The 14,773-nt window shown below is 44.8% G+C and overlaps 1 protein-coding gene across 2 annotated transcripts in view; it reads right to left on the bottom strand.

Annotated features, from left to right (window-relative positions):
* The window catches only part of LOC108928474 (ephrin type-A receptor 3-like), a 78,884-nt gene that overhangs the window by 30,518 nt on the left and 33,593 nt on the right, over nt 1-14,773 (bottom strand). For both annotated transcript variants that reach the window (XM_029256735.1, XM_029256736.1), the window contains exons 4-6: nt 7,379-7,534; nt 3,675-4,010; nt 638-762 (exon numbers count right to left, since the gene is read on the bottom strand). In XM_029256735.1, coding sequence (XP_029112568.1) covers nt 638-762; nt 3,675-4,010; nt 7,379-7,534 — 617 coding nt within the window. The remainder of the gene's footprint in view (nt 1-637; nt 763-3,674; nt 4,011-7,378; nt 7,535-14,773) is intronic.

The following is a 14,773-nucleotide window of genomic DNA, read 5'->3' on the forward strand; positions in this document are numbered from 1 at the left end:
CTTTGAAACTGACCTTCACAACAAGCGGACGATGGGATGTTATATTAAGCAGAGAAACAAAGCAGTGTTCTAAATACTATTTTAAATCAAGGTCACAGGCATGAGACTTTTATATTAGTGTGAAATGTGCCCTTAAGCGATATGGAATCTCTTTAAATATCTGCAATTTTACAGTTCAGGGAAATAAAGCAGCTATTACAAATGTGTTACTGTTATAATATATCCACGTACAATAATATGCCTGAATAAATGGGTGCACAGCTAGTTTCTTTGTAATTCTTTGAAATAGTATTATTACTGTCCAAAAATGTTTATTTTTATCAGCCCTGACTCAAGTAATATTACTAGTACCACTACTACTAATAATAATAATAATAAGAAGAAGAAGGATACACACACATTGTCTGAAACTGCTCGTCCCAAGTGGGGTTGCGGCAAACCGGAGCCTAACCCGGCAGCACAGGGCGCAAGGCTGGAGGGGGAGAGGACACACCTAGGACAGGACACCAGTCTTTCGCAAGGCACCCCAAGCAGGACTCGAACCTAAGACCCATCAGAGAGCAGGTCCCGGCCAAACCCGCTGCACCACTGCACCCCCTCAGTAATGATAATAGTGTCATATAAAATATTCACCCACCTTCTCATAGTACTTGACCTCATAGTCCAGAATAATGCCATTGGGTCTCTCTGGCTCCAGCCAGGACAAGGAGATGCTATTTCGGGATGTCCTGTCCTTCCTGATGACCGTGACAGGAGATGGAGCTGTGGAGAAACCGAATGGAAGGCTAAGAAACTGATAAGGGCTTTACTGTAAGGAACGGTTACGACCGCATTACACTGTCCATTAGGGCAAAGTGCACATTAAGGTCAATTTTTACCATTCAAAACATATCCTCTATTCCATTGACCTAGTTTTGTTTTTTCTATATTATGTCCCTGAGGAAGACAAGATGTAAAAGCGAGAAGCAGAAAGAGATAGGATAAGAAGACAAAATTATATCCTTCAGTAGATTCTTTCACTTGTCCTGTAGCTCCCACTTGGGCACACAATAATGAAGAGACCCATCGCTGCTCCTCAGTCTCTCAGGCTCTCAAATGTCTCTTGGCTCTTGGTTGCCACATGGTCCCAATCTGTTGTCATAATTTGAGTCAGGGCTTGCTTTCCTTCTCCCCCGTCTCCGTCTCGCTCCTCCATTTCAGTTTTACAGCTCTGTAATTGCAATGCAGCAATGGCCCATAAAGGCCCCGGCACTGGCCTGTGTCTTTATTTTATTAGACCACAGGAAAAAACATGTTGTTCTTTGAAATGTTCAAGCTTTTCGTGATTGTGATTATATTGTTTGAGAATTCCTTTTTTTCCTGATGTTTTTTTTCTTTCTTGTAAGCTTTTTTTTTTTTGGCAGTAATGAATCCAGATGAACAGCCTGTTTCAACTCTTTCCTTCCCATGTGATATGGACACAGTTTTAAACCTGCTATATAATATTCAAGTAGAGGAAGAATGAAGTCACTCATAGAGCATTGAGTGACCCATTGTCCTTATGGCAATGAATCAGTGACTGGTAGAAAAAAATCCCTCTATAAAAGTATGTATATGCCTCTCTGATTATGAGTTCTTTAAATCTCACTGTACTGGATGGACTGAATGATATATGATCTACAATACGAGGCTGTTTTCAGTTTCATATTTCCTAATATGGTGTTGGCATCCTGTATCTTTTGTCTGTATGAATTTGAGGCAGGTTCACCCCCTTTAAAAAAAAAAAACTCCAGTAAAAACAGAAAGTGTCTTCATATATTTGGACAGCAAAACCAAAGCAGTCCTTTGGCGAGGTTGAAGATCACCTCCCTTCATGAAGCCTGGCTCACCTCCCAAGGGAGGAGTACATCCCCCTCCCGGAATTTAGATCCATTCCCTTCCAGGCATTTGGAGCAGCAGCCAAAGCCTGGTTGACATCTCCCTGAGCTCCTCATAAATGGGGGGCCTGACAGAGGCCAAGGCTGGGGGCATGAGCACACCCGGATTGTGGATTCACACATACATCTCCTCAGTCCATTTGCATTTTATGGCATCGTAAACGTAGCTGGATTATTTGTCTAAGACCTTCAAGTACTGAAGTGGCAGACAGGGGTGTAGTTTCTCATGTTACAAGCTTATAACAAAATATCCATTCAGGTTCTGCATTTCTTCATGCAAGGGAAGAGCCACATGAAAGAAGGAATTTTTTCAGAATCCAGTAGCAAGTATCATGGAAACAGACTGAACCAAACGTTATGCAGCTATTTCCATCCCATATGTGTACTTCTGTGCATGATACATAGTTCTGTTTGTGATTCATACTTTCTGCTCTTCTCATTGACCAAGTCTTTTCATTCTCTGTAGCTGCTTATCCAAGTTAGGGCCACCAATCCTGGAAGCCAGGGGCACAAGGCAAAGGGGGATACACACCAGACAGGATGCCAGTCTATTGCAGGGTAGTCACACACATTCACACACTAAAGACAATTTAAAGTTACTAATGAACCTGCCATACATGTCTTTCAAGTGTTGAAGGAAACCAGAGGAGAAACAGGAGAACATGTAAACTTTATATAGACTGAGCTGGATTCACAGCATTACCTACTGGACTACAGCGCTGCCAATCAAGTCTCTTCATCAAACAATAATTGTTGAGTGAAGGTAATTACCCCACATATAAAATTGAGAGTCTTCAGCTCAAAGGTCTACGCTCTTACTGAAGCTAATGAGGCTCACAATATTCATATGAATACTGTAATATTTACATTGACAATTTTCAAATCTTGAATATTGATAAAACATTCCAGCAGCATATATTAATCTAAATCTGTTGTTCCCAATAACTTGTTTGTAACATTTCTATTAATAGATTTGTATTATATTATTCTTTACAACACTCCTCATGACAGACAGCACAGACACTAAAGTATTGGCACATAAATGGTATAGAAGCAATGAAAAGATCTGAATCATGGTTAACTGGTAACCAAAGATTCTAAACAGAACAGAAAACTATTTATCATTTTCATGTTCCTCTACCTACTCCTTAGAAGTGCCTCCTAGATGCTTTGAAAGTACTGTGTTAAATCACCCTACAGATACTTCACCCAGTACTCCTGAGAGACGACGCAGACCTGGCGGTGAGCGACGCACCACCGAAGAACAAAATGAGACGGTCGGTTGTGGACGAAACTCAACACCAACTGGGAGCAGATGGTCCAAGACCCATGTTGGTGATTTTACTGTAACCAGGAGTTATGACCCTCAGACAGAAATATGGGTCACCATTCTGCATGAAGACAGACTTGCAGATCAACAGATCTGCTGCAAGGGGACACAATGAGAGGGAGGACATCCTGCTTGATGAGTTTCTTTGTTCAATGCTTTCAGTTTTAAAAAAAAAAAGAGAGAGCGAGAGTTTGTACTGAATTTGCCTGTTGCAAAGGGTTTTTGTGAAAATTGCATTTGCAGCTGTTAGTGTTTTCATTTTCTTTGAGTTGAAGGAAGGGGCCACGAAATGTAAGAACGATTAAAGCAGCTCTTTAAAATTTCAACATCAAGTCACAGAGACGGGGATCTCAAAGGAGTGTGAGAGATGCGGTTTACAAGAAGACGTAGAAGAAGACGCAGCATTTATAATTTTTGACGGGTCTCACCTGCTTGGTTGGTTGTTATGGTTACAGCAGCAAACTGGCGCTGGGCACGGGCCAGAGTGGAGACCCCATTGAGTGCCTCAATCTCAAAGGTGTAGTTGGTGTGTGCCAGCAGGTCCGTCACGGTCACCGTGGTATTCCTCAAGCCTGTGGCCCTGGGCAGGAAGCGAACTGCTCCCCGACACGGCTCACACTGCAACTGGCCTGGCCCGCAGCGCTTGCACACCACATTGAAGGTCACGTCCTTTCTGCCACCCGTGTCAGCCGGCCAGCTCCATTCCAGGATGACCGACGTCTCGTTGATGACCGAGATGACGTTCCCAGGAGGGGACGGAGGTCCTGTCGACAGGTGCACAAATAGCTCAGCATTTCAGGAGACAAGGACAAGGAGCTGACAGATGGCTATTGGCAAACATTTTTGCAAAGGGATGCAAAAATACTGACTTTTTCGTGAGGCTTTGAGAAAGAATTCAGTTTTTACCGCAGTGTTCGATAATTTTACTGAAATCATCCAAAAGTAAAAATAAGCAAAAACCATATAACCTATGTTATAAGTGTTCTCCCTGCGTGAAAACAGAATGTGTGGAATCTGATCAAGGTACTTAAGAATGGCGGGAACGTCTCCCCGACTCTACACGGCAATTCGAAATAGTGAAATGGATGGAGTGCAGCCCTTACCGGGCCCTGAATCAACGACCCCCTGTTCAGCAAGACATGCTCATCGCAAACACTCTTCCCAGCGTGTCAGTTCTATCTGCCGTCTGGCTTGAATGAACACCACTCAATACTGTCAGGTCTGTGAGGAGCCTCTCAAGTTACCATCTTAACACTGAAGGAGAACATTTATGAACAGCGGTACCTTGACCAGCAAGATTATATCTGCACCAAAGTGGGGAACTAGAATGTCAAAATTATTCCCTTGATGAAATGAAATTTTTTTTCATCCATAACATTCAGCTCTGAGGCTATTTACATGCAACTCAAATACGTGACACCGAGGACTTTGTTGTTGTTTTTTTACGACAATAAAAGTAGAAAGACATTCGTTTAACCTTGTAATGCCTCTGATCTCCTTGATTAACCTTATTTTCGGGGTATTTATTACTGAACGAGGAAAATGAAACGTTGCTTCCTTTCCTCTGCCTGAATGCGGGAGATATTTTTTGTCATTTAAACCAACAAAACTGAGACTCACTGCACAATTCCAAGGGCAACTTTACAGTAGTTTCTTTGAAAAAAATTAAAGTGATTAAAATTGTAATAATCATTGAAATTGTCAGGGCACTAATTTAGCACTGACCTCTGACTCTATTGAGTGTATGAAAACTAGATGTTTTCACGCCGAACATATTTTCCGTATCTTTCCACAGGTCAATGTCAAGCCTGTGGCTATAATTACACAGGAACTAAAGCAAAATTATTCACACAACTCTTTCAGGGGAAAGAAAGGTTAGGAGAGGGGCAGGTGGGTTTTTTGGGGTAGGGGTGGGGACATTTGGTTCGATTTTAACAAACCAACATTTTGCTTTCTTTGATTTTAAGTGGAGAATTTACACCCCACAGCAGAGCCGTCAGGGAGGCTCCCCGATTCCCACCCAGAGATGCTCTTAAATCTGTAGATGCCTCCTGTCGGAGGGTGAAGAACCCAACACCAGCCGACACTTCAGCGGGAATTGGCTACATCTACCGGAAAATCAGCGGCTTAACCCCCCGAAAAATGCGCACCAGTGTTTCATGACTCTGCCGTGAACCCCCCTCGGCGTTTCACATACTTTAGTGGAAAGACAGGCTCACAGCTCGAGTCCAGGGATTACTTTTGGGTTAATGTGCAGGATACAATGGCAGCCTCTCATGACTCCTTGACATTTTGCCTCCCACCGGAGCGGGAGGGGTTCCTTCCACGATAGCTGATAGTGCCAGTCTACCTGTCACTTTTCCTATTTCGCTCAACATCGTTACCCTCACCGAAGTGCAGGTTTATTGGAATTTTGCTTCTATGAACAAATAAATATGTTCTCAAGTAATACACAACAGCATCTGATCCTAATTTGACCGAAACTGTCAAAGAAGTCAAAGAAAAACTTGTTTGCGCTCATACCTAATGGAATCGCATTGCTGTTATTACTCTTCCAACTGCCTGATTTATGTCATTTCTCCTCTTACGGCTGGAACAGCTTAGCAGAGGAGTGTAAATTACTCGGAAATAGTGTACGCCAGTTAGTGAGCTTCAATTCAGAAACAGACAGAGCGAAAGGGGGAGGGGGGCGATGTCAAGGGAGGGAGTGAGGGAACTTTTTCAAGCAGGACTTTGAGTGTGTGTGTGTGAGTACGAAAGACAGAGAGAAAGTGGGGGGAAATCGGGCACAGCGGAGAGGAAAATCCGGAGCGCACAGAGAGCAAGTTTCACACTGATAAATATTCTCCACAGAACACGGCCTCAAAGCCTCTACTAATCACACCATCTGAAACCCCAGCGACATGGACCGGACTGTTCCCGCTCCCCTCTAAAATCTCACTCACTCACTCACTCACACTTTCCGACCCGCTTGTCCCATATGGGGTCACGGTGAACCGGAGCCTAACCCGGCAACACAGGGCATAAGGCTGGAGGAGGAGGGAACGCACACCGGACGGGACGCCAGTCCATCACAAGGCACCCCAAGCGGGACTTGAACCCCAGGCCCACCGGAGAGCAGGACCCGGTCCAACCCACTGCACCACCATGCCCCTCCTCTCTAAAATCCTACACGTTATTATTGCTGCTTGACAAGGACGAGTTGTAATAAACTAGCTAAACATTTGTTTGTCACAAATTTCCTTTAAACAACTTCCACGCCAAAAGGTCCAACTGCCACTTCAGTAATACGGCCTCCTAAGAGATGCTTGAACATCAGAGCTGTGTGTTTTGTCGTTTGCTTGTTCACATAATGCACGTATGGCTTAAGTAACTAAAGGCACTGTACTGCTATACTGCTTCCTCCTGATTCTGCAATTACATCCCTTCAAAGGACTGGCTTCTTTTGTTGCAGTCTCTGCCTCCTTAGCGGACACCTTCACCTCATCATTTGCTGTTTCAGTCTTTTCTTTTAATTGAGATCCTATCTGCACTATGGTTAAAAATATTTCTACGGTCCCTTTTGATAATGCTACAGTTCCCAAAAAAGAAAAAGTTCTAAACATTTAACTCCCAAAAGTGTGAAAGGATACCTGTGTTGTGTAGCATCTTACTTGCATTTTGTTGCAGTCTAGCTCATAATTGATTCATACTTTTGCTTTAACATAAATATTTATTGTAAGAAATATGAATATATATATTAAAATGTATACATACACACACACACACACACACACACACTGCCTGAACCGCTTGTTCCATACGGGGTCGCAGGAGCCTAACCCAGCAGCACAGGGCATAAGGCGGGAGGGGACACACCCAGGACAGGACACCAGTCCATCGCAAGGCACCCCAAGCAGGACTTGAACCCCAGACCCACCGGAGAGCAGGACCCGGTCCAACCCACTGCGCCACCGCGCTCCCATTAAAATGTATATTTATCACTAAAATCAATATTTTTATCTGTAAATATATATTCATAGATATGTTCTTTGGAAGGGGATGTAGGTGTGAAGGAGGGGTTTGTTGTGGTGCAGGATATGGAGGTGTCATGTCTCGGAACGTCTTGGGGTCATTGAAAGAGGGTACGTACTGGTGCAGGCCATGGATTGGGAGTCCCCAGCAGCGCGAAAGAAGTCCTTCTCACAGCTACAGTGTACGGCACCATCGTGGTGGGTGTAGCTATGGGGGGGACACTTGGAGCACCTCGCATTCCCGGGGGTGGACTTGTAGAAGCCAGGTCTGCAGACTGCAGGGTGGTGGAGAAGAAAAGAAGGAGGGTGTCAGAGAGAGGTTCCAAAACCTGAACTATTTTATTGACTGAGGTCTCATCTGGACTTTGCAAATGCTGTGACATCATAGATGTCCCAGAAAATTGCACGTCTATGGAAAACCGGCACGATCGTGACCGTGTCGTAGACGACCGCCGCGTACTTGCGCAGCTCAACAAATTAAGAAAACTCTGTTTAAACATCCACAGTTTCCACTTGCATCATAAATTCATGCAGAAACTGAAAAAAAAAAAAAACTCTTGTCTCAAACGGCCAGGGAACCCACCATGGGCCTGTCCCACAGCCGCCGATGCAAAGCATTTAAAAAGTTGTTAGCAGCAATTTTTGCGAGGGCTCATTCAGGATGTGTTGCATGAATTATGCAGATCAACCACTTAAAATGTAAAAGCGCTCTTTAAATATCTCCAGACCACGACTGCACTCAGTGGGTCGCTCCCTTACAATGAATCTAAACCTTTCTATCATCTGGAAATAGGGAGGCTGAAAACACGGGGAAACACTAATGAAAGAGGTTGGCCAGTGCGTGTCTGGCCACTCTTGTGTTGCACGTTCGGCTCATGTGACACATGCTTGTTTGTTCGGTCCAGTGAGCACAGGCTTGTTTAATTAATTCTGTTCTGCATGGACATCATCAAGGTCTAATTCCATATGCACTCAGTGTTTTCTTTGGAAATCTCCGTTTATTTAGTCATACAGTAGGAATGGGGTTGAGACCCGCTCTGCACGAGACGCTAAACATTTTTTTATTGCAATCTTGTTCTTTAGCTGATGTTAAGGGATTTTCAGTTTTATGCATTTATGCAGCTGTAGATTTGTACTTGAGGAATTCAGGTTGTGGACTTAGCTCAAGAGTACAACGCCAAGGCCCCTTTTGAGATTCCATCTGACAGCTGTCACGCTGTATCTGTAACTTCATCCAGCCACCCAACGCAGGGTCATGGTGGTCCAGAGTCCATCCTGGAAGCATAGGACATGATGCTACACCCTGAAGGGGACAAGTCCATCACAGGACTGGCATCTATGTGTATGTAGTGTGTCTATTACAAACACACACTAAGGGCAATTTAGAGTTACCGGCTCACCTGAAACACGTGTCTTCGGACTGTGGGAGGAAACCCGAGCACTCAGAGGAAATCCCATGAACATCAGAACATGTAAACTTTTCACACTTAACCACATTTGAACCCTTGTCCAAACCCGCAGTCGAGGAGTCGAGAGGCACCAGGGATATAAACTACACCACCGCACCACCCATGTCAGACTCCTTACCTACTTTTCCTATCCCAGCAGAATCTGAACAGACAGATGGAGCCCTTACATATCAACGTATGAACGGGAAACAAATTCCTTTCTCTACTGCTTCTCCGGAGAGGCTCTGAAAGACAAATAAGAAGCAAATGTTTGGTGGAGAGTCTGCTGAATGTCTCAGGTAAACTAGGTTTACGCTAACCTTGCTGATCCCACAGGTCCATGGTGGGGAGTAAAAGAAGAGAGCTGACAAACACCAGCTGCTCAGGCTGCTGCACTCAACAGGAAATCAAGTCCGACACAGCGTTTCCTTGGCAAATAGGACAGGTATTGCTCCCAGACAGGATGATCAAGAGACATGCCGGGCCAGTGAGATGCTACCAGGGCAAGCGCTCTGATCAGGCAAAGCAAACAGCAGTTTAGTTTTGTTTATTTACTGCCATTTGCATGTTCCCAAATGCCATACTGTGGTATAACTCTTCAACTATCGTCAGAGTTCAGATGTGTGCGGTGTGTGGAAACAGAAAAATAAAATAAGAGTTAGCAGATCGAACGTAAACTGGCACAGGTGAAGCTTTCTGCTTCAGGGCCATACTACAATTGCTTGTTTTAGAATGCAGGAAAGAGGTTATGAACTAATATTCAGAGGTTGCATACACAGACTTATAGGAGGCCCTCTGAATACAAGCTATATGTTCTGCTGAAGGCTATCGGGGTATCCATAACAGAAACAAACCTAAAGGCTTGCTTTTAAATCCTCTAGTTATCATTAGTTCAGATCCAGTGGAAATGTTGCTCCATAAAAAGGTCAACTGTAACATCATTATTACTTTGGCTCTTTTCACCACTTTACAAGGTTATTTACAATATTAGGTTTGTATATGAAGCCACTGACAGTGATTTACTCATTTGTACACATGGATCATTTTTACAGGAGCAAAACAAGGTAAGTACCTTGATCAAGGGTACTACAGCAGAGGCAGGGATGTGAACCTATGCCGGAACCTCTAACCACGGCACCACCTCCAGCTCAGGGGGATGGAAAATCCCCTTTTTCCAGCAGATAGAGAGTATGTGTACAGAATGTGTGTTTTGATACTGCACTGTGTTGGTCCAGTTTATTCGCTTCACATGTGGAGTGATGAGACGCTATCAAATTTATGAACAATGTGCTTTTTCTCCCTTTTTCTTGATTTCCTTGTTTTCATATGAATCATCACCCCAGATGGATCAAGTGTACCTTTACTGCCTTTTTATTAGTCAAACGATTTTACTCATAAGACCAAAAGTTTCATCCCCCTAAGACAGCTGCTGACCGTTAAGTATTTCCATAACATCACAACAGGGTCCAAAAATCAGTCCCTAGCAGCACGGTTCTCGGATTCTGTTCCCAGATAATTGCAGCACAACAAGATACTGACGCTCCGGAGCAATCGATATTAAAGTGAGTCACAACACACGGCAAACAGTGGCAAGATTAATGTAAAATAATGTCCCCCATTCTCAATAACAGGGCTTGGATTAAAAAAAACAAACATTAATTCAGCAGTGCCGGTTCAGACTAATTGCTAGTGTAACTGAATCTGGCCCTTCTCCTCATAACTCCGGGATATAATGTACAGTAGAGGTCTGCTCTCTGGAGAAGTCAGAGGACAGTTCAGGTCGGATGCCCATCAATATGGAAGTGGAAGGCTCCACCATATGATATGGTAGCTATGTTCCAAAGGCAGGGTTTCACCCAGCTGGCTCCGTGAGGCTGGGATGTGAAATATAGGCCATGGCCGAACAAATCGATAAGCTGTAGTCACAAAATACTTTCATCTATAATTAAAGCGTCTGCCGTTTGTTTCGTTTAACTGAATGTTAAGCGCCGGCGCTGTCGCGTTTCCCAGCTCACTGGTGGCTAGCCATACCCTGACCTGTGCAAATCCAGCAGCACTTTTCAGCCTTCCGTGACCCAACTTCCCTCCGCAAGCTTGACAACTGTTCAAAAAAGGTGTAGCCAAAAAACCGAGCGCCAATCGTAGCCAGGCCTAGCTATGCGGCATTATTGCGAGATATCTGCTGCTCATTGACCCGCTGCAACCCACCAGCACTTAGGGGCACACAAGCTCAGAACCGCAGAGCCGTGAAATTTGATCGCGTCTCATGTTTGCACTCCTCTAAAGATCCTGGAGTCTACATGATAAGGCCCCCCCCCCCTTGTTGGGAAGGCTACCTCGGCATGGATCGATGCCTACAGCCTTGTAAACAGGGTATGGCACCCAAATCAGATCAGCGGCACCATGTCCGCAGATCCACAAAAGACATTTCACTGTAAACAACTGGAAGCGCTTGCGCAAGGGCCAGTGACAAATTGGAACTTACCCTCCTTTTCACCCCCGGCCAAGAAGGTGACGGGGTGAGGTCTGATATCACAACTCTCATTGTCCTTGGTGAAGGTGCCAGGTTTGGCAGGGAGACATACTGAGTCAACACCGAAGGAAAGCAAAGTGAGCGCCACAGTGTTAGCCAACAATTTCCTTGTCCTTTGCCATTGCACTGACCTCCAACCTCCACTTCACCCTGCGCCATCGGGAGGAGGGGTTTGGATCCAGCCAGGAGGGGGAATTTTATTTCCCCATCTCCCAGACTCGGGAGCAAAATTAGATCTGATGGGCACTCCAGAGGGAGAGCTGTTCTCTGGCATTAGGACTGACCAGCGGAACAGTGATTGGGACCACAGCACCACTGGAAATGGACCTCGGCGCCGTAACATGACCGCTCGCTTTCCCAAACACGTGTTTTTATTCCCACTTTGCTGCCGCACACAACGGGACATGCTGTGCTTGCGTCTTTACAGCTCAGGTCTCAGCCCAACAACGGGTGTGCAGTTATTCAAATCAGGGCCCATTAATGAGGCTTTTCAGCAAGAGACTCAAATTCTAAGGATCACGTGGAGGTTGCTGTGATGAATGGATCCCACTTGAGTGTCATTGCCATGTAGTAAAGGCAGCAATCTGCCACTGCGCTGTTTTTTTGTATGCGTTTCTGTGTGTGTGTTTGTGTATATTTGTTTCGATTTGGCTGCGTTTTAATACTTGATACTGAAATCTACTGATGATTTATAATACCGTAATGAAGCCAAAAGCATATATCCAAAAACAAAGCCCACGTCTAGCTTCGACAAACGTTATAGTGAGACCATAAAATTATAGTAAAAAATGTTTGAGTAATTTCTGGTCTGCAGGACACTTGCGACAAACTCAAGGAAAAAATATATCTTATCACAGAAACTCTGTTCATCAAAGGTCTTTGTCCTGTCTTGATCAGCTTGCATGACACTGAGCAACTCATCAAGGAGGGCTTGTTGAATAATCACTCAGATATGTTATTAGAATGGAAATCCCATAGAGAACACCTCACTCACCTTTCAGGAACGCTCACTTAGACTTGGATTTATCTTAACGGGGAAGATCAGGCAAAGCGGTCGCCACGGTGACCGTGTTAATGAGTTGCAGGGCTCATTATGTGGTATCATCTACATCGGAGGTTTTCTCTGTACAAGCTACACAGGAGAGACAAAGACTCATTCAGAGAGCGCATCGGTGCCTTCACCTCACCAATCTTGCCAGAGCGCTCACTTGTCTTTCTCTGCAAGCCTGGCAAACGCATGAAAAGCTAATTTGATCATGCCATTTACGGCTAATTAGTAAAATGTGCAGAGCTGTTTCCCCTGGAACTGCCCTTGAAGGGTTTCACCGCTGAGCCTGGAAAGGAAAGGAGCGGAAACACACAAGGACGTTTCATTGCCGTATTTTGTGCCTTGTAACGTGTAGCAGCCAAGGTCACATGGTGTGGCTGCATCGTAACTATTAGCATTGCTTTTCTCCTTAGCCAACACCTTGATCCAATGCGACTAACAGCTCTGCTCACTTACTGAAATGGTTGTTGGCTTTCGAGACATTGTTGAAGGCTACAGCAACAACACGCCTACTTTGGACTTTGCCCATTCTTGCCGCTAGACACATCTTAATTTCCATCCTACTAGAGCACAGAACCATCATGCAACTGGTCCGGATCTCTAAGCATACAGATGCAGAAGGTCCTTTAAGGCAAAAATAGGGCAGAACCAAGCCTGACCCCACCTTGCTTGCATCCTTGTACTGGAAATACTCACATCACCGAGTCAGCTTTTTTAAAGGAAACCGTTTTCTTGACCTCTCAGGAAAACACTGGGTCAGGAATCAAAAAGGGCAGAACCAGAAAAGATACATTTAAAAACTAAGCCTTGGGACAAAAAAATCTCCAGGAGTGGCTTCAAGGCCTCGTGGAATGATTCCTCAGGCTCCAGTGGGCTCTCCACCCCAGCGCACTGGGTGTTCAGCCAGCATGCCAGCACAGAGAAAGAGGGAATGAGAGAGAAAGCAAGGGAGAGAGAGCAGTGCCGTTCCGCTACCTAATCCCCCATTGTGGAAGCTAGGAGGCTCCCTCCCCCGTGCGTCGTGCCGACAGACCACACAGAATCCGCTGCGCCGGATAAACCTCTCACAGCGGACAAAGGGAGCGGAGGGGTCAGCCAGGGGCTCCAGCATGCACCGAGGGCCATGGCCATGACTGATAACGGGGGCATTCTTTCCACCCGGGAGCGCCGCGGAATACCAGCAATGAAATCAGGCTAACCCAAACAGCCTGCTTCTGGCCATTGTCTCACCACCAATGCTTCTGTGTACAACGGTCTCATTTCAACCGGGCCCGACAAATCGGGGATGAAGGGATCCGTCCTTATAGTAGCGAGTGCTGAAAGCTGGAGATTGCGAGCTTTTCAACATGTCTGTGTGGAGGACAATAAAAGCAACAGGATTTGACTAATAAAGAAAAGACAAATAGGTGTACCTGCTTTCGAGACAATTTGGTTCTGTTAATGAGAATGACAGCGAAGAATAAAGAGATAGAAAAGAACGTGCAGATGGGATGGAGGTGGATGAATGAGCAGACGGGATTGCTTGTGTTGCGTGGGTGTGTATAGATGAACTGGTTAATCCCACGGATGCATGTATACGTCCAGGTAAAGAGTGAGAGGAATTTCGTCCTCCTTTAATGGTACAAACCGGGGACTGCTTTGTGCGGAGGGGCCAGGCAGCAGTTCTCCATGATCGTTCGAGAGAGGAGAGAGAAGGAAGAGGAGTATAGGGAGCACCGTAAGGTTGTGTTCTCCTGTGCCACAATAACCACAGTGAGGGCATTTTCATTTCCAATAGTCTGGCCCTCAGATGATGGTCTCTTCACATCTCTCACAGCTGGATTATTATTATTATTATTATTATTATTATTATTATTATTATTATTATTTATCTGATACTTTTGTCCAAACTGGCTTACACTGTACACAGTTATTTGCCAATTTATGCAGCTGGGTCATTTTTTACTGTCAGTTCAATAGTAAGAACCTTCCTCACTGGTACTTTAGCAGGAGCAGGAATTCAAACCCGGGCTCTTCAGTTGTGAGGCATGAGTTATGTTACCTAGTACCTAGGAGCCACATCAAGGTAAAATCCACATGTGCCACAGTAATAGCTACATGCAGGGAGCAAACACTGGATTTCACCGACTGCTTTCTCAAAAGTCAGACCTTCCATAATCTCACACTTTTAAAGTTAATGGCTCACAATGCCAAAAAATGACATAGCAAAAGAATAAAGCGACTTCTCAACTCCTAACACAGCTTGGTGAAAGTAGAAACACCAGTGTTCTCCAACCTCTGAGCCCAGTGGGTAGTGTAGCAACAACAGCCAATGCACTTGAAGGATGCAGGTTCAAGTCCCTCTTCTTGCTATAGAATCCTTGACCAGGATACTTAAAATTGATGAAGTAACAATACAATCCTGAATAAATAGTTAAGTCATTGCAATTAGTTTCATGTGCAAGTGAAGTGTAATTAAGTCACCTTGGACAAAAGTGTTGGCTAA

Source organism: Scleropages formosus, chromosome 12 (genome assembly GCF_900964775.1).
Source record: "Scleropages formosus chromosome 12, fSclFor1.1, whole genome shotgun sequence".
Classification (NCBI taxonomy): Eukaryota; Metazoa; Chordata; class Actinopteri; order Osteoglossiformes; family Osteoglossidae; genus Scleropages; species Scleropages formosus.